The sequence below is a fragment of the Pelophylax lessonae genome (assembly GCF_965119305.1).
Source record: "Pelophylax lessonae genome assembly, chromosome: 9".
In the NCBI taxonomy this organism is placed as follows: Eukaryota; Metazoa; Chordata; class Amphibia; order Anura; family Ranidae; genus Pelophylax; species Pelophylax lessonae.
The window spans coordinates 249,434,353-249,455,304 of record NC_138776.1 but is presented as its reverse complement, the minus strand read 5'-3'; the positions used below and the strand labels follow the sequence as shown (position 1 = coordinate 249,455,304).

The following is a 20,952-nucleotide window of genomic DNA, read 5'->3' as shown; positions in this document are numbered from 1 at the left end:
ATTGCTGATGTGCTCTACCTCTGTTTATACTATGCATTTTGTATACTGTGTTCTCTTTTATGTTCAATAAAGTCGAATTTGAAAAAAAAAAAAAAAAAGATGTAACATTCCTGGGGTGTTGAGTACCATTGAAAATCCCAAACTTTATTTCTCTTTCCTCTTTACTATTGGTTATTAAGGGGTGTGGTGCTCTTTTTGCCCATCCAAGCCATTTTTCTTCTAATTTAGCCTGATGAGTTGACGCAAGCATAGCGAAATGCATTGTGGTCTCTGCTAAACCCGGAAGTAGCGAGTAACAGCATTGGAGCGCAGGCTGGGACGCACGCCGAACGCTAGAAAGGGGGAAAGGAATTGAAGAGAGGGTACTGCAGATCCTCGCAGAGCTTTTTTTTTTCCTGTTACCCATAGCAGCCCATGCGAATTGCCCAGTGCCAGGAGGGCACAACTAAAAGTAAGGAGCCAATCGTTGTAATTACTATATATCTGAATTAAACCAACAGTATTACACTATTTTGGCTGTTTATGTGTCTTCCTATATGTGGGCTCTACCTTCACCTGTATGAATATTAAACAATGGAAAAGTAGGAGAAAGGAGCAATATATTCTGTTTGTAAGGAGGAGTTCGTAAGGTTTGATCCACCTATATAAAGGGATCGCAGGCGTTGGAGGGTCTTTGCGACCTGCTTCAATTTGGTAAGAAGTAAAGAGTGACACACCCCATCACCGAAGCACTCAGGATCCAAGCAATAATATATCCAGTTTTCCTTGCATGAATTGGCTTGGACTATGAATTATTTATAGGCACTTTAAAAAGCACTTAAGCACTTAAATATAAGTCACAATTTTTATTAAATTTATAAATTGTGCATTAATTTATGATATCTAATATACCCGTGGTTGCACACTCAAGCACTTTATTTATTTTGCACAGTTTGTTGTATATCACTTGCACTTTAAATATTGATTTTAAGAAAATTTCAGAAAATAATTACTAGATAGTACCTGACCCCTTACCGCCTGTCTTTAATATACCCTAAATATGACTCATTGTGCTGGCGTAAGTGCGATCAAACTGGCACAATTTTTCATATATTTTGGTCCTGTAAAGGCCTTATTAGTTTTTGGAGGAAAATTTTTGAAATACTTTCTGAAGTCTCGGGTATATTAATCAAACCTGAACCCGCAATAGCGCTACTATTTTTGGGTATTGAAAACATACCATTTGATATCAGAACAGTATTTATACACATATTGATAGCAGCCAAAACGGTAATCGCTAGAAGTTGGAAACAACTTATAGCCCCCTCCCATATAGAGGTAATAGGCTTAGTTAACCAACACTATTCTTTGGAAAAGGCATATGCCTATTCAATTTTTCGAGGTAATAAATTTCACATAGCTTGGCTTCTCTGGCAACAAAGCCCCTATTTCCACGGTGTTTAACGGAAAAATTGAGGCCGGCGGATGGCGCGACTCGGAGTGTGGTGGTGCTTCCTTCCTTCTTCTGGTATCTTTCTTTTTATTTTTCTTTTTGGTGCTTTTTTAAGTACCTCCTATGTATCTTGCATATACTTCCTAAGTAGTCTCCTAGGTCTTGAATGTATATAGCATTGGACTTATTTGTCTCCTGTTCTTGCTACATATAATGTCACAAGGTATTGTAATCAACATATCATATCAATATTCTCTTTTTTTTTTCCTTTTTTTCTGTTGTTATTTTATGTTAACTCATTATGTTTTTTATATGCTTGTTTCTCTTTTGTGAAAACTCAAATAAAAACCAATTGAAAAAAAAAATAAATAAATAAATATTGATTTTATATATATTTTACCACTGGTATTTATATTAAGTTATAATAATTTTAGTAGGCTTTTATAAGACCACATTATTCAAATAATTTTATCTGATTAACATTTAAGATTGTCACATTTAAAAGATTACCAGCGCCTTTTTATCACTCACCTATCTATTTATTGTTATTTAACAATTAAAAGGGCAGCAGGTTTTTAATATCTTTAAAAAGGACCAGGCGCCTTCGTATTTCTCTTTAATTTCTTCTAATTTAGACCTGAATCAAGTTTGGCTTCTGAGATGCTAAAAACTCATTGACCTTTCTATAGATTTCTAAGTGACATGATAAGTACTCACCAAAGCTTTGAGTATTTCTGAAGAGGTGCAGCTAGAATTGATTGTGCCTTTGGCCTTATCACACATTGAGTAAGTTTAATCGTATGTTTGATTAAGCTGTTTTTCAAACAGTATGATAACATTCTGTAATCCATATCACTGAACCTATATTCATAGTCACGCGACTTAATGTCCATGTTGGGGAAAAGGGACATAACCCTTTCAACCAAGTTGACATCTTGTGTTTCATACAAGAGTCTGAATATTTTACAAGAATGAGAAAAACCAATGTTTCTAAGCCACATTTCTAGAACAGACTTTTCATTGAACGATATCGGGCAACCTAGACATTTTCTTGTCAGGTGAATATCACCAGCGAGACCGAACAAGAATTGTACAGTTAGGTCCAGGTGAGAATTTTCTTCTGATGTCTTCAGCAATTGGCTGACGGTTGTACATTTATTGGCAGTATAAACAAGTTGTCTTTCAGTTTCATCAACCAGCAAATAGTACAGAGCGGCAAAGAACTCCTGGACGCTTAGATGGATGAAGCTGTAGCAGGTTTTAATATCAACATCCTGGAGAAAAATGTTCTGAATCAAAAAAGCAGACTCTTCGTCTGATAAAGAAAGCCTGTGTCTTTGAACATCTTCTTCTTCGAACAAAATCTTCTGATCCCAAACTCCTTCATTAGCTAATGCACATAACTTTTTGACACATGCAATTACCTGGTTGGATCCAGTAGTGTGATACTTTATTAAACTTTTCAGGTGGAGGAGGTAAATAGAAGTAGTTGTATTGCAATTATTTACCACATCAACCCCCTTTTCAATTTTCTGTTTTATTACAGTACATACGATCCAGCATGTTATTGGGACGGCACACATGGTAAAGATGGTGTCATTGTCCATAATAATACTGAGAGCCAAGTTTGCTTGATAGCCGTCTTTAAAGAAATTGTGGCAGAATTTTTGGCGGTCATTCCCTGTGAACCCAAGAATTTCCACATAACGAGGGCGTCTAATAAGTTCCCGAAGATTCATCAGTGAGAATGGCCTTGTGGTGATGATTATCGAACAGTCTCTGAGTATTCTTTTTCTAAGTAAACTGTTTAGAAGGATTTCTATTGGAACCTCTTGAAAAGGATCTTCGCACATCCCAGTTCTCTTATCTATGGAACATGTCAACTCATCAAAACCATCAATCAAAAACAGAAGCTCTTCGGGATTTCTGAAGATTGACATAACAAGGCCTTGTTCAAAATCTAAATGACAAACTCGGCAAAGTAGCTTGGCTAGGCTTATGTTTGTGGTGATGGTGTTGAGTTCTCTACAGTTCAGATAAAATGCAAAGTTAAACTTTTCTTTCCACAGATCTCCAGAGGCCCAGTCAAGCATGATCTTATGGGAGGTCATTGTTTTACCAATACCTGCTGGACCTTGCAGAACAACAATCTTGGGGGCAACCTTATGTTCATCAGGGGAAAACAGAAGGTCGATATTAGTTGAGGAATACTCATTTGAAGATCTGTTGTCCATTATTTGTAAGTGTCTCCGTCCATAAGACCGAATTTCGTGCTCTCTCTCCACTTCGTTACGATGTTGCTTTATAATCAACAGTCTGGTGTATCTACTCTGTAAACTAACCACCTCTCCTAAGCGAGCATTTCTTTCTTCGAAAGTTGAATAATTATTCTTTAGGCGATGCAGATAATTCTCTCTGTATTCTGCATAAGATAAATGTTAAAATGTCACACATACAAATTTAAGTCTATTTGGAATCGCTAATTGCAGTTGACAATAGAGGTAGCATATCATTGTGGCATAATATCATGATTTTTTTACTCACAAGTCAGAGGCGTAACTAGAACCTTCAGGGCCCTGATGCAAGAAACCATGAAGGGCCCCCCAGACCCCTGGCCGGGGCCCTTACCTTCAAGCCCAGGGCTCTTCCCACTAATCCTGGGGCTCTTTACACTCGTTGCATGGCCTTTTATTACGGTCCCGCAGCAGGATTCTTTCACAAGTTCTGCAGTGGGCCCCCTTCCTGCAATCTTGTGGGCCCACTTCTTGCAATCTTGGGGCCTCCCCACAGTGGTGCAATGCCAGGGTCCGGTCGCAAGTGTGACCTTTGCGATCCTGGAAGTTCACCCACTGGTTTGCTACCGGGCCCCCTGGAGCATGGGGCCCGGTAGCGATTGCAACCCCTGCAAACCCTGTACTTACGCCCCTGTCACAAGTCTATTGTCCTTTTTTTAAAAGTGGACCTTTGAGTAACTTTTCAAGACTGCATGAACAATTCATGACATCACACAATATACAGTGACGGTATCATCAAACAAAATACTGCCTAGGCTGGGAGGGTGTCATCAGTCTGTTTCAGGCAGGAGAAGGCATTTCTACAGTCTCCTGTGCCCCTCTGATCAGACTCCAATATTGTAAAACTGGCTAAACACTAGAAGAATTTCGTATGAAATTTTAATTTTAAGAAAATTTGTTCAATTTTCTAATTGTTAGTGGGGTCAAATGGACATTTGTTTTTGACCCCAGGGATAAGAAAATTTGAAGGGGCAAAATTAAATTTTTTTACTTGAGCAAACTAAATTTTTAACAGTGTTTGTGGTTCGGTAATGTCCATTCATTCCAAATCAGATTGTTAAAAGCAAATTAAATTTTGAACTTCTATCAAACGACATTAATGAAGTCATCAAATGTACTGATTATTTTCATTTTATTGTTTGTATGAATTTTCTCACAAAAATCTACTAGTGTATAGCCAACTTAACTTTGTATTAGGTTACAACCTGAGAAGCAATGGCAGGGACTGATCTATGTTTTCATTGAGGACTAAATTCACTTTAGAAATGGCTTTAGATATACTTTAAAGCAGGGGTCCCTAATCACCTGGCCGTGGCCCGGTAACGGCCCGTAGCCTCTCTGCAGCCGGGCTGTGAGTGTGGCGGGCAGGCGAGCAGAGAGATGACATCATCTTTCACCGCCCACTCTGCATCACCGCAGTTCCACCCTCACTGTGCAGCCACGGGCAGCAGAGAGATTACATCATCTCTCACTGCCCACCCTTACTCTAGGACCCATCCAATGCACATGTGCTGAAAAGCTGGGGAGAGAAGCCTCTTTTTCTGCTGTCACTGTTGCCTGCCACTAAATTGCCTTTACATTGCAAGTGACAAGCTGCGTCTGGTGGTAGGTGACGTGGCAAGTGACAAGCTGCATCTGGTGGGAGGGGACGTGGCAAGTGACAAGCTGTGTCTGGTGGTAGGTGACATGGAAAGTAAAAAGCTACATCTGGTGGCAGAGGACGTGGCAAGTGACAAGCTGCATCTGGTGGTAGGTGAGGTGGCAAGTGACAAGATGCATCTGGTGGTAGGTGACGTGAAAAGTAACAAGCTGCGTCTGGTGGTAGGTGACGTGAAAAGTAACAAGCTGCATCTGCAGGTAGGTGATGTGGAAAGTAAAAAGCTGTGTCTGGTGGTAGGTGATGTGGCAAGTGACAAGCTGCATCTGGTGGGAGGGGACGTGGCAAGTGACAAGCTGCGTCTGGTGGTAGGTGACGTGGAAAGTAACAAGCTGCATCTGGTGGCAGAGGACGTGGCAAGTGACAAGCTGCGTCTGGTGGCAGAGGACGTGGCAAGTGACAAGCTGCGTCTGGTGGCAGGGGACATGGCAAGTGACAAGCTGCATCTGGTGGTAGGTGATGTGGAAAGTAACAAGCTGCATCTGGTGGTAGGTGATGTAGCAAGGGACAAGCTGCTTCTGGTGGCAGAGGACGTGGCAAGTGACAAGCTGCGTCTGGTGGCAGGGGATGTGGCAAGTGACAAGCTGCATCTGGTGGCAGAGGATGTGGCAAATGACAAGCTGCATCTGGTGGCAGAGGACGTGGCAAGTGACAAGCTGCATTTGGTGGTAGGTGAGGTGGAAAGTAACGAGCTGCATCTGGTGGTAGGGGATGTGGCAAGTGACAAGCTGCATCTGCTGGCAGAGGACGTGGCAAGTGACAAGCTGGGTCTGGTGGCAGGGGAGGTGGCAAGTGACAAGCTGCATCTGGTGGCAGGGGACGTGGCAAGTGACAAGCTGCGTCTGGTGGCAGGGGACGTGGCAAGTGACAAGCTGCGTCTGGTGACAGGGGACGTGGCAAGGGACGTGGAAAGTAACAAGCTGCATCTGGTGGCAGGCTACGGTGGCAAGTGACACGCTCAGGGCTCCCACTGATTCTGCAATATGGTGAGTTGAACTGTTTCATTTTATTTTACAATGTAATAATAGAAATAATGCGCTTCAATCATCCTGACACCATATCAACCATAGTGTCGTGATGATTGAAACGTCAACACCAGCCATTGCCTCAATGAATTGCCTGCGGAAAACTGCATCACCAAACCCATCCCCCTATCGGGCCTTAGCATAATATTCTTCCATGCAGTCGGTCCCTGGTGCCAAAATGGTTGAGGACGGCTACTTAAAAGGAAATGTCTGCTAATTTAACAATATTTTTTTTCATATTTATTATGTTCAAACCTTTTTCTAGCCATCTAAATAGAAATGATAGAAACATGAAAAAGTAATTATATTTTAAAGTTTTAGGGACTGCTTGTCTGTGACACATTGGGAAGAATTCACTTCCTATCTCAGAGACACAAAAGGAACTTTGGGCCACCACAATTGCAAAAAAATATGGCTGTACACATGGAAAAAACGTAGAAAAATCTCATACCTTCTAAACATTCGTCTGATGCTATTCGAAGAAGCTGCAAGTCTGAAAAGGTAAAAAGACATTAATGAATCATATGCATCACCCACAGGAAGACTCCAAAAAGAATTGATAAATAGTAATTATTTCCAATTCCAAAAAGACATTAACCACTTCAATAATGGGCACTTTCACCCCCTTCCTGCCCAGGCCAATTGTCAGCTTTCAGCGCTGTCACACTTTGAATGACATTTGCCCGGTCATACAACACTGTATCCATATTCATTTTTTATCATTTTCTTCACACAAATAGAGTTTCCTTTTAGTGGTATTTAATCACTGCTGGGGTTTTTTTTTTGCTAAAAAAGAAAGAATGTTTTCTTAGTTTCTGTCAGAAAATGTTGTAAATAAGTAATTTTTCTCCTTCACTGATGGGCACTGATGAGGCTGCACTAATGGGCATTGATGAGGTGGCACTGATGGGCACTGATGAGGTGGCACTAAAGGGCACTGATGGGGCGGCACTGATGAGGAGGCACTAATATGCAGCACTGATGGGCACTGATAGGTGCCACTGATATGCAGCACCGATGAACACTGGTAGACAGCACTGATGGGCACTGATAAGCGGCACTTATGAGCAATGATAGGTGACACTGATGGACGGCACTAATGGGCACTGAAAGGCAGCACTGATTGGCATAACTGATGGGCACAGATTGGCCTCACTGATGGGCACAGACTGGTGTCACTGATGGGCACAGAATGGCATCACTGATTGGCACTGTTGGGACTGCCCTGATGAAGAGGCACTAATATGCAGCACTGATGGGCACTGATAGGTGCCACTGATATGAAGCACCAATGAACACTGATAGGCAGCACTGATAGGCAGCACTTATGAGCAATGAAACGGGACACTGATGGATGGCACTGATAGGCAGCACTGATTGGCATAACTGATGGGCACAGATTGGCCTCACTTATGGGCATAGACTGGTGTCACTGATGGGCACAGAGTGGCATCACTGTTGGGCACTGTTGAGGCTGCACTGATGAGGAGGCACTAATTTGCAGCACTGATGGGCACTGATAGGTGCCACTGATATGAAGCACCAATGAACACTGATAGGCACTGATAGGCAGCACTTATGAGCAATGAAACGTGACACTGATGGACGGCACTGATAGGCAGCACTGATTGGCATAACTGATGGGCACAGATTGGCCTCACTGATGGGCACAGACTGGTGTCACTGATGGGCACAGAATGGCATCACTGATTGGCACTGTTGGGACTGCCCTGATGAAGAGGCACTAATATGCAGCACTGATGGGCACTGATAGGTGCCACTGATATGAAGCACCAATGAACACTGATAGGCAGCACTGATGGGCACTGATAGGCAGCACTTATGAGCAATGAAACGTGACACTGATGGACGGCACTGATATGCAGCACTGATTGGCATAACTGATGGCCACAGATTGGCCTCACTGATGGGCACAGACTGGTGTCACTGATGGGCACAGAGTGGCATCACTGTTGGGCACTATTGAGGCTGCACTGATGAGGAGGCACTAATTTGCAGCACTGATGGGCACTGATAGGTGCCACTGATATGAAGCACCAATGAACACTGATAGGCAGCACTGATGGGCACTGATAGGCAGCACTTATGAGCAATGAAACGTGACACTGATGGACGGCACTGATAGGCAGCACTGATTGGCATAATTGATGGGCACAGATTGGCCTCACTGATGGGCACAGACTGGCATCACTGATGGGCACTGTTGGGACTGCCCTGATGAAGAGGCACTAATATGCAGCACTGATGGGCACTGATAGGTGCCACTGATATGAAGCACCAATGAACACTGATAGGCAGCACCGCTTTAAAGTGATTGTAAACCCACACCATGTAAATCAACCCATTCAGTTTAAAATAGAAATTAAAGACAAAACATTTATGTATAGACATAAAAAGAACAATAAAAATACCTTTTTTTCCTTTTTTTTTTTTTTATTTATAAGGGATCACAATCCCTCTGTTCTCAGCTGCATAACAACTAGGGGAGGAAAAGCAACAGTAAACTGATCTTTCCAGGGAAGGGTTGTGCAGGGGGGTGTCAGGACAAGCCTGATCATTGGAGGAGAGCAGGCTGAGTTCCCAGCATAGCTAGATAACTGGCCACGCTGTTCTCTCCTGCTTAGTGTGGTCAGTTTTTTTTTATAGGAAAGCAGAGGGACTGGCAGCAGGGATTTCACACATAGGAAGCAATACAAAGAAAACTGGAAACTTTTTCATACAAGTAGAACAGCAGGCACATATCAGGAATATGAAATGTTGAGTTTTCATACTATTTAAGCTTTTTCGCTCCTTTTTGTCCTCTCCCACAGGTCCTTTATAGTTTTTATATCTCATTCGTCCACATGTTTTACCTCATCTTCTAAACAAGGGATATGCAAACTGTGGCCCTCCAGATGTTGCAGAACTACAAGTCCCATGAGGCATAGCAAAACTGACAGCCACAAGCATGACACCCAGAGGCAGAGGCATGATGGGACTTGTAGTTTTGCAACAGCTGGAGGGCCACAGTTTGCATATCCCTGTAAAACTGATTGCTAACTCGCTGGGATCTATATATATGTATAAAAGTTGGAGGAATCCCTATATGTTTAGGCTTTATCTGTTGTATAAAAAAGGTGGCTACTTTTTCATAACTAAACAACTAGTATTTCATAAGTGATCAATTGCAATGTCTTGAATTCACTATCCTTAAATTAAAATTATTATAGTGCTTTTTTAATGTTTTTTAAACTGTTTTATATTTCACTTTTATAAGTTCCCCTGACACCATTGATCTTTTTAGCTATCTGGAAGAAGGTACAATGGGGATCGCAAGTTTGGGCACCCCAGGTAAAAATTTGTATTAATGTGCATAAAGAAGCCAAGGAAAGATGGAAAAATCTCCAAGAGGCATCAAATTACAGATTAGACATTCTTATAATATGTGAACAAAAGTTAGATTTTATTTCCATCATTGACACTTTCAAAATTACAGAAAACAAAAAAATAGCATCTGCAAAAGTTTGGGCACCCTGCAGAATTTATAGCATGCACTGCCCCCTTTGCAAGGCTGAGACCTGCCAGTGTCATGGATTGTTCTCAATCATCGTCTGGGAAGACCAGATGATGTCAATCTCAAAGGTTTTAAATGCCCAGACTCATCTGACCTTGCCCCAACAATCAGCACCATGGGATCTTCTAAGCAGTTGTCTAGAAAACTGAAACTGAAAATAGTTGACGCTCACAAAGCTGGAGAAGGCTATAAGAAGATAGCAAAGCGTTTTCAGATGTCAATATCCTCTGTTCGGAATGTAATTAAGAAATGGCAGTCATCAGGAACAGTGGAAGTTAAAGCAAGATCTGGAAGACCAAGAAAAATATCAGACAGAACAGATCGCAGGATTGTGAGAAAAACAATTCAAAACCCACGTTTGACTGCACAATCCCTCCAGAAAGATCTGGCAGACACTGGAGTTGTGGTACACTATTCCACTATAAAGAGATACTTGTATAAATATGGTCTTCATGGAAGAGTCATCAGAAGAAAACCTCTTCTACGTCCTCACCACAAAAATCAGCGTTTGAACTTTGCAAATGAACATATAGACAAGCCTGATGCATTTTGGAAACAAGTTCTGTGGACCGATGAGGTTAAAATTGAACTTTTTGGCCGGAATGAGCAAAGGTACGTTTGGAGAAGAAGGGGCACAGAATTTAATGAAAAGAACCTCTGTCCAACTGTTAAGCATTGGGGTGGATCAATCATGCTTTGGGGTTGTATTGCAGCTAGTGGCACAGGGAACATCTCACGAGTAGAAGGAAAAATGGATTCAATAAAATTTCAGCAAATTTTGGATGGTAACTTGATGCCATCTGTAAAAAAGCTGAAGTTAAAGAGAGGATGGCTTCTACAAATGGATAATGATCCTAAACACACCTTGAAATCCACGGGGGATTACATCAAGAGGCGTAAGCTGAAGGTTTTGCCATGACCTTCACAATCTCCTGACCTCAACATAATTGAAAATCTATGGATAGACCTTAAAAGAGCAGTGCGTGGCAGACAGCCCAGAAATCTCAAAGAACTGGAAGACTTTTGTAAGGAAGAATCGGCAAAGATACCTCAAACAAGAATTGAAAGACTCTTGGCTGGCTACAAAAAGCGTTTAGAAGCTGTGATACTTGCCAAAGGGGGCAGCACAAGATATTAACTCTGCAGGGTGCCCAAACTTTTGCAGACGCCATTTTTTTGTTTTCTTTTATTTTGAAAGTGTAAATGATGGAAATAAAATCTAACTTTTGTTGATATATTATAAGAATGTCTAATCTGTAATTTGATGCCTTTTGGAGATTTCTCTATCTTTCCTTGGCTTCTTTATGCACATTAATACAAATTTTTACCTGGGGTGCCCAAACTTTCGATCCCCACTGTAATTCTTCCCAATGTCCACAACTGTAAGGAGCATTCATCCCACTGGCCATCACACTAATGTATCATGAGTTGTAGATATAGCATATTTGAGGATTCCCCTTGGGGTGGGACTTTGAAGGTCACTCAAAAGATATACAAAAAATTGTATTTAAATATATATTGGTTTTATTACAAAAATAGTAAAAAGTAAACATACACAAATAACATTGAAAGCTAATAAAGTTATTGGCAAAACTGATATTGATATGAAGGTGTGCAAATCACTCAACCAATTATTCCAAGCAAGATCCAACGTTTCAAGGTAAGAACCTCTTCTTCAGGGATTTTTTGGGGAATAATTTTATCTGTAAGTATTGAAGAAATATATCAAAGCAAACAAGCAGTTGTTGATAATATAAAATATAGCAACAAAGTATTCATATGAACATGTTTTTGAGTATAGACATACATTCATTATAGAACAACATTGTAAGTAAAAGAAACGTTGTATACACTTACATGGTTGAAGGATGCATGGACACCACAATTGTTTTGCCATAGATTAAAAACATGGAACATTAGCAACACCCACAGAAATCATCGTCAGCCTTGTCTATAAAAGGGAGGTTTGGTATTTGGAGTGAATCCAATAAAGAATATAGCGTATGGTAGAAAGTGTGCAGACCAGAGGGGGCCCAAATTGCTCCAGCTGGAGTCCAAATTGGCTCAACCAAGGGGGCGGGGGTCAGTCACAGTAATGCTGTAAATAGCAAGGAGATACAATGAATAAGACGTAAAAGATAAAAATAAAATACAAAAATGTTTGTTTTATCTGGGTACAATGTACAGAAAGTACAATGACGCGACAAAACCAAAAATATGCACGTATATACAAATACTACATATATAAAAGGCAATAGCCCGATAGATATATGTCTAATGAATGCATGTGTGGCATCTTATTAGGATCAGGCATGGTTGATAGCACTGCAAAAAAAGAAGCTAGTGCATAGAGTTAAATAGAGCCCATGCTCTAGCAATTTTGTGACTATAGAGGATAGCCAGTGAGACTGGATATATAAAGATGAAATATAGTCATGACATAGGCTAAATGTGCATATTTGTATATGAATAAAGGTTGGTAAATCCCTTTGAAATAATGAAAACTGACCTTAAGACAGCAGACTCCAAGGCAAACTTCCTCCCAGCAGTGGATGTACTCTGTACTCCATGCTGGGAGTGGTGCCTAAATAGGAGCGCAGTCCGATGAGAGCAATCAAGCTGATTGCATCTCCGCCCCCTGGTGGCCCTGGGCTCCCTGAGCGGCGCTCGCCAGACCCGCCCATAACCACGCCTCGATGACCACAGGAAGTGCGTCACCGGAACGAGAGGCCAGAGGCGTAGCCGGCGGGCGTCTCCCACCGGCACGGGATGTGACGTCGCTGAGGCGCACGAATGCGTACAGCGGCGTGTCCCGGAAGTGGAGAGGACATCCGGAGATGTCAGCAGGGAAGGTCCCCACCGCCAGGAATCTCTGGGTCTTGTAAAACAGACCCGGACCCCGTGCCGGGTTAGAGCAAAGGGTCCCCGAGGATGCACGAACATATCTATATAGAAGAATGTCAATCAAACAGATGCATGTACTCTATATAATACATGCAAGTATTCGAGACAGAGATGTCTACATGTTGTAACCATAATAACATCCACTATTATGATCTTGGGCTATTTTATGCTATAGTGGTGCCAATTGGCCACTTGTTAGTAGGCAGCCAAACATACACTCAGCTGCTCTAGTGACCAAAAAGAATATATATAATACATATTAGTATCAAGGCTGAATCGACGAGGCCGTAGGTGGTGTCAGTTCCTTGTCCTTTTACAAAATATTTCAAAATAAATCCATTGCATTGCATAGACAGAAAAATGTGGGTAGTCAGGTGAATATACAGAGTATCCAAGGAGCTTGGTAGGGAGAGCGTACTATGTGAAAAACTCTGGGAGGAGGAAGATGTCATCTTTCCATACCTCCAGAGGCAAACCCCTCCAAAAAGGGTCTAAACGACACCATGTCGTTAAGGCCTGGGGGTTCCGTTGCCCTTAGCGAATGGATCCATCTCAGCTCCATTTGGAGGAGGCGCTTATTTGGCCAGAGGTTTAAGGCCAAGCACTTTGTGAATTGTAGGACTATCGGCATCGTATACCTCTTGATTTGCGAATGTAATTGTTTTTATGTTGGAAAAACGAAATTAGAATTTTGGAAACGCATGTACAAGCATATTAGAAGTATGCGTAAACGTGACCCCGATTTGCCCTTGGGCCGCCATGTGTCCAGTGCACATGGGGGCAAATTCCCTAAGATCAAGTTTTTGGCCCTCGACCGGATCCATCCCAGCCCCAGAGGAGGCGACTGGAATAAGCGCCTCCTCCAAATGGAGCTGAGATGGATCCATTCGCTAAGGGCAACGGAACCCCCAGGCCTTAACGACATGGTGTCGTTTAGACCCTTTTTGGAGGGGTTTGCCTCTGGAGGTATGGAAAGATGACATCTTCCTCCTCCCAGAGTTTTTCACATAGTACGCTCTCCCTACCAAGCTCCTTGGATACTCTGTATATTCACCTGACTACCCACATTTTTCTGTCTATGCAATGCAATGGATTTATTTTGAAATATTTTGTAAAAGGACATGGAACTGACACCACCTACGGCCTCGTCGATTCAGCCTTGATACTAATATGTATTATATATATTCTTTTTGGTCACTAGAGCAGCTGAGTGTATGTTTGGCTGCCTACTAACAAGTGGCCAATTGGCACCACTATAGCATAAAATAGCCCAAGATCATAATAGTGGATGTTATTATGGTTACAACATGTAGACATCTCTGTCTCGAATACTTGCATGTATTATATAGAGTACATGCATCTGTTTGATTGACATTCTTCTATATAGATATGTTCGTGCATCCTCGGGGACCCTTTGCTCTAACCCGGCACGGGGTCCGGGTCTGTTTTACAAGACCCAGAGATTCCTGGCGGTGGGGACCTTCCCTGCTGACATCTCCGGATGTCCTCTCCACTTCCGGGACACGCCGCTGTACGCATTCGTGCGCCTCAGCGACGTCACATCCCGTGCCGGTGGGAGACGCCCGCCGGCTACGCCTCTGGCCTCTCGTTCCGGTGACGCACTTCCTGTGGTCATCGAGGCGTGGTTATGGGCGGGTCTGGCGAGCGCCGCTCAGGGAGCCCAGGGCCACCAGGGGGCGGAGATGCAATCAGCTTGATTGCTCTCATCGGACTGCGCTCCTATTTAGGCACCACTCCCAGCATGGAGTACAGAGTACATCCACTGCTGGGAGGAAGTTTGCCTTGGAGTCTGCTGTCTTAAGGTCAGTTTTCATTATTTCAAAGGGATTTACCAACCTTTATTCATATACAAATATGCACATTTAGCCTATGTCATGACTATATTTCATCTTTATATATCCAGTCTCACTGGCTACCCTCTATAGTCACAAAATTGCTAGAGCATGGGCTCTATTTAACTCTATGCACTAGCTTCTTTTTTTGCAGTGCTATCAACCATGCCTGATCCTAATAAGATGCCACACATGCATTCATTAGACATATATCTATCGGGCTATTGCCTTTTATATATGTAGTATTTGTATATACGTGCATATTTTTGGTTTTGTCGCGTCATTGTACTTTCTGTACATTGTACCCAGATAAAACAAACATTTTTGTATTTTATTTTTATCTTTTACGTCTTATTCATTGTATCTCCTTGCTATTTACAGCATTACTGTGACTGACCCCCGCCCCCTTGGTTGAGCCAATTTGGACTCCAGCTGGAGCAATTTGGGCCCCCTCTGGTCTGCACACTTTCTACCATATGCTATATTCTTTATTGGATCCACTCCAAATACCAAACCTCCCTTTTATAGACAAGGCTGACGATGATTTCTGTGGGTGTTGCTAATGTTCCATGTTTTTAATCTATGGCAAAACAATTGTGGTGTTCATGCATCCTTCAACCATGTAAGTGTATACAACGTTTTTTTTACTTACAATGTTGTTCTATAATGAATGTATGTCTATACTCAAAAACATGTTCATATGAATACTTTGTTGCTATATTTTATATTATCAACAACTGCTTGTTTGCTTTGATATATTTCTTCAATACTTACAGATAAAATTATTCCCCAAAAAATCCCTGAAGAAGAGGTTCTTACCTTGAAACGTCGGATCTTGCTTGGAATAATTGGTTGAGTGATTTGCACACCTTCATATCAATATCAGTTTTGCCAATAACTTTATTAGCTTTCAATGTTATTTGTGTATGTTTACTTTTTACTATTTTTGTAATAAAACCAATATATATTTAAATACAATTTTTTGTATATCTTTTGAGTGACCTTCAAAGTCCCACCCCAAGGGGAATCCTCAAATATGCTTCTCATATCGGGATGTGGCACTCATATTTAGGGACACAGTGAGAGCACACCTTCCGAGTTGTAGATATAGTCATTTTTAGCAGAGGGTTCCCTGAGACCTGAAAATTATTTCAAGGGTTCTTCTGTGTTGAAAAAGTTGAGAAAGGCTGTTGTAGATTCTTTCATTCTAAAATCTTACCAGTTTGAATGTGTTCCACTAGTCTGCTTGCAATGCCCTTGAGTCCAATAGCTTTAAGAACTTGTACAGTCACCTCTACAGCTGTTATATCTCCATAAAAATCTATAAGAATGTCCTTTACAGCAACGCAGTCTTCATGTTCCAGACGTCCACGTGGTATACGCCTTCCACCCTGGTAAGAGAAATCTGATAACTTGTTCTTAAATCGTTTAAAATCTCGATTTGTGAGATCCTCAAGTGTATCGACCAGGACATCCCCAGGAGTAGTATCTTCCTGAGCCTCAGAGCCTGAAGAACATCAAAAAGAGTTTGGTACAATGTTGATCGGTACGCTAGAGATACTTCGAAAAATAAAAAATTACCCTGAAAAAACGTACTTCTCAGTTTTGGTTAATGTTGGCAGGTTGAGTTGACCATTGACCTATTATATCTTTTGGGGCTAAAGGTAGATCCAGAATTGTTGTGGCCACTGGAGTCCCAGGTACGCAAGTGGTTAATAGGGATTCACCCCAACAACATTTCAAAGAACAAATATCTCTACGGGCAATCATTCAGAACTATAAACCAGTTATTGGCTTGTGTCCAACTGCCCCTATCACTCTCTGTTCACTCTAGGATACCAAGATAATGCTCCTAGAACTGTGATATTCAGAGGTTAAGGTCCTTTCATTGATTTTATTTTATTTATTTTTAATAAATACTGAGACTGGACTAAACTTTTGGAAGTTTGAGGCCCTCCCTCTGCCCTGGAGGTATGGTTGCCTCAGTTTAGGCTCGGTTCACACTACGGCGCTCCGACTTAGGGGGCGACCTGTGAAGTCGCGTGCACCGTGACTTCGACACGACTTGCATGGACTTCATAAAGTGAATGTCTATGCAAGTCGCCCCAGGTCGCCCCCCCCCCCCCCGAAGTAGTACAGGACCCTTTTTCTAAGTTGGAGCGACTCGTGTCGCTCCTATTAGAACCGTTCCTGTACTACACTATGGGACGCGACGGTGCGTGACTTGTCAGGCTGACCAAGTTGCCTGACAAGTCGTACCAGTGTGAATGTAGATGTCCTTGGGCCTCCAAATTTTCTAAACAAAGGGCCAGTTTACTGGCCTTCAGACTTTAGGGGGTTCAAACTGTGGTCAGGGGGAGTGGAAAATGCCACAGAAATAGTGCCCCATCATTGGTGTCAGTGGAAGGAATAGTGCCCCATCATTGGGAGGAAGAGTGCCCCATCATTGGAGTCTATGGGAGGAATAGTCTCCCAGCACTGGTGTCAGTGGAAGGAATGGTGCCCCAAAAGGGGTGTCAGTGGGAGGAATATGGACCCATCGATGGTATCAATGGGAGGAAAAGTACCCTATCATTAGTTTTAGTAGGAGTAATAATGTTCTATAGTGTCCAATACCAATGGGAGGAACTATGCCCCAATGTTGGTGTATGGAGCCTCGTTGTTGATGTCAGTGGGAGGAGTAGTCCCTCATATCAGTGGGAGGAATAGTGCCCTAAGGGCCAGAAAAAGGCAAATAAAGGGCTGCATCAGGCTCATGGGCCGAGGTTTGGAGACCACTGTCCTAAAGTAAAGTTTGAAGTATCAATCTTAATAGAGGATCCCAGAAGAGCCTAATGGGAGCAGTTGGGTGGAAGGTGTCCAGAGATTGAACTGAAGCGGTATTTGACCATCAGCTTCGAATTGATGTTATTCCTACAGAGGAGGACTTAGCAAACATGTATTAAGCAGCTCTTAATCGGGTGGTCATTTTATGGTGAGTGGCTGTCCTATAGTTTTGTAGAGGGTTCTCATTGACGATACACAGTGATCTTATGGTGTAATGTGGCCTTAGCATGATAGAACTACTATTACTGCTACTTCTTTATGGGATACCGTATTTAAAATATATCAACATTTTAAAATGTAATTGTTCTTATAACAAAATTCTCACCTCCTGGAGCTGAAGCTGCCATGGCTAGCTAGGTAGGTCACCACTTCACAGTCACTAGAAGAGATATACCAGTTTTTAAAGAACACGTTCACTATGAGTCATCTTTCCATGGAAAATCAAACATCTGATAAAAATAAGATTAAAAAATAAATATATATTTCAAGGTGGCTTTTTACTAAAATTGGAGCAGACGGAATCTGGATCAGTGGTGCATAGTAACCACTTATGGCACTTTTCCACTGCAAGTACCGGCTTGGCTCTACTCGGCCCTGCTTGGCCCGGTTTGGTTTTCCACTGCATGGTACCGCATGGTACGGTGTTGGAACGGTTCGGTATGGTTTGGTATGTTTTGCTTTTCAACTAAAGTAAGTGGGTGGGATAACAACGATTCTCTGACCAATCAGTGGCTAGTAGTGATAAACAGTCAGCTGCATGCAAAGGATTGTGGGATATGGTACCGGGTATGGTACCTCTTGGAACCACAACCGAGTTGGTACTGTTTTAGAGAGCCGTACCGTTCGGTTCCATGTAGTGGAAAAGCGCCGCCGTACCGTACCGAACCATTCCTACACCGTACCATGCGGTACCAGCAGTGGAAAAGCACAAAAGCGAGCCGAACCGTTCAGTTCCATGCAGTGGAAAAGCGCCTATAGCTTCTAGCTTCTATCTTTAGCTTGTTTAGTTAAGCTTTGTAAATGTAAAATAGAAGTTGATTGGTTGGCATATACAGATGCTCCAGCTTCTGGCCTCTCCAGTCTTGGTAAATTTTTCTCCAACGCTACAGTACAATTGATATTTCAGTGATTGGTAGGTTACGGGGCTGAATTAAAAAGTAATTTGAGGGAACATCTACAAATGTTAACCGTGCAAAATCAGTACCTTAAAAAATGTACTATTTGTCTTGAATTCTATCTATCTATCTATCTATCTATCTATCTATCTATCTATCTATCTATCTATCTATCTATCTATCTATCTATCTATCTATCTATCTATCTATCTATCTATCTATCTATCTATCGCACCCTCCTAGTTAGATGCTAGAAGAGAGTATCGTTTTTTGGGTCTTTCTGCTTACCAGAGAGATTGCCAGGTAAATTTATATTGCTCTCTGCCTACCAGAGAGCGGGATGTTAGTAAGGTCTTCTCATGGTGCTCAGGTGCAACTCAGCTTGTCTGAAATGTTTCACACTGGTCCAATAGGGAGGCATATTGAACAGTGGGAGGAAACCTGAGAAATTAGTGCACAGGCATTCACTACAGCCCTGGTGATTGGCAGAGGAAGGTGCCTTGATGCATGCTGGGATACTGTATAAATGTCAAGGGCACATGTGCTCAGGGTCTTTCAGCTGGAGAGCAGGGTCCTGGAGGAGGGGGGCAGCTGTGGCCTCAGGTGGTTGACCTGAGGGCCTGAGAGTTAGAGAGAACCTGAACCCAGAGGTCCTGCAGAACTGACTGGAAAGGAGACACTGGAAAGGATCTGATTCTGCCTACAGTGAGTACAGATCTGTGTAGTGGGGCCTGTCCTGAGAGGGCCACCTTTTCTGCTAGAAGAGTCAGTGGACCGGTGTCAGTCAAGGGGAAGCTAGAGAGTGTCCTGAAGGTAATGTAGTTGCATCAAGTCTACTGCTATAGAAAGCAAGAGAACTTTTTCCATACAAGTGGCAGTATGGTCAAAGAAGTGTGTCTACTTCCAGAAATATCCTGGTGAGGCCAAGTGAGATTTGTCCTTATCTTCTGTGAATAGTTTAAGTTGTATCTATCTATCTATCTATCTATCTATCTATCTATCTATCTATCTATCTATCTATCTATCTATCTATCTATCTATCTATCTATCTATCTATCTATCTATCTATCTATCTATCTATCTATCTATCTATCGTGCCTTGCGAAAGTATTTGGCCCCCTTGAACTTTGCGACCTTTTGCCACATTTCAGGCTTCAAACATAAAGATATAAAACTGTAATTTTTCTGAAGAATCAACAACAAGTGGGACACAATCATGAAGTGGAACAACATTTATTAGATATTTCAAACTTTGTTAACAAATAAAAAACTGAAAAATTGGGCGTGTAAAATTATTCAGCCCCTTTACTTTCAGTGCAGCAAACTCTCTCCAGAAGTTCAGTGAGGATCTCTGAATGATCCAATGTTGACCTAAATGACTAATGATGATAAATAGAATCCACCTGTGTGTAATCAAGTCTCCGTATAAATGCACCTGCACTGTGATAGTCTCAGAGGTCCGTTTAAAGCGCAGAGAGCATCATGAAGAACAAGGAACACACCAGGCAGGTCCAAGATACTGTTGTGGAGAAGTTTAAAGCCGGATTCGGATACAAAAAGATTTCCCAAGCTTTAAACATCCCAAGGAGCACTGTGCAAGCGATAATATTGAAATGGAAGGAGTATCAGACCACTGCAAATCTACGAAGACCTGGCCGTCCCTCTAAACTTTCAGCTCATACAAGGAGAAGACTGATCAGAGATGCAGCCAAGAGGCCCATGATCACTCTGGATGAACTGCAGAGATCTACAGCTGAGGTGGGAGACTCTGTCCATAGGACAACAATCAGTCGTATATTGCACAAATCTGGCCTTTATGGAAGAGTGGCAAGAAGAAAGCCATTTCTTAAAGATATCCATAAAAAGTGTCGTTTAAAGTTTGCCACAAGCCACCTGGGAGACACCAAACATGTGGAAGAAGGTGCTCTGGTCAGATGAAACCAAAATTTAATTTTTTGGCAACAATGCAAAACCTTATGTTTGGCGTAAAAGCAACACAGCTCATCACCCTGAACACACCATCCCCACTGTCAAACATGGTGGTGGCAGCATCATGGTTTGGGCCTGCTTTTCTTCAGCAGGGACAGGGAAGATGGTTAAAATTGATGGGAAGATGGATGGAGCCATCTTGTTGGAAGACAAATCTCCGTCCCAGTCTCAAGTCTTTTGCAGGCTCCATCAGGTTTTCTTCCAGAATGGTCCTGTATTTGGCTCCATCCATCTTCCCATCAATTTTAACCATCTTCCCTGTCCCTGCTGAAGAAAAGTCCAG

At 42.2% G+C, this 20,952-nt stretch overlaps 1 protein-coding gene across 1 annotated transcript in view; it reads right to left on the bottom strand.

Moving 5' to 3' along the window:
• The window catches only part of LOC309562624 (NACHT, LRR and PYD domains-containing protein 3-like), a 52,817-nt gene extending 34,879 nt beyond the window's left edge, over positions 1–17,938 (bottom strand). The window contains exons 1-4 of the mRNA XM_082266877.1: positions 17,891–17,938; positions 15,959–16,246; positions 6,860–6,901; positions 2,150–3,854 (exon numbers count right to left, since the gene is read on the bottom strand). Of these exons, the coding sequence (XP_082123003.1) occupies positions 2,150–3,854; positions 6,860–6,901; positions 15,959–16,246; positions 17,891–17,912 (2,057 nt within the window). The 5' untranslated portion in view covers positions 17,913–17,938. The remainder of the gene's footprint in view (positions 1–2,149; positions 3,855–6,859; positions 6,902–15,958; positions 16,247–17,890) is intronic.
• Positions 17,939–20,952: the final 3,014 nt, after the last annotated feature.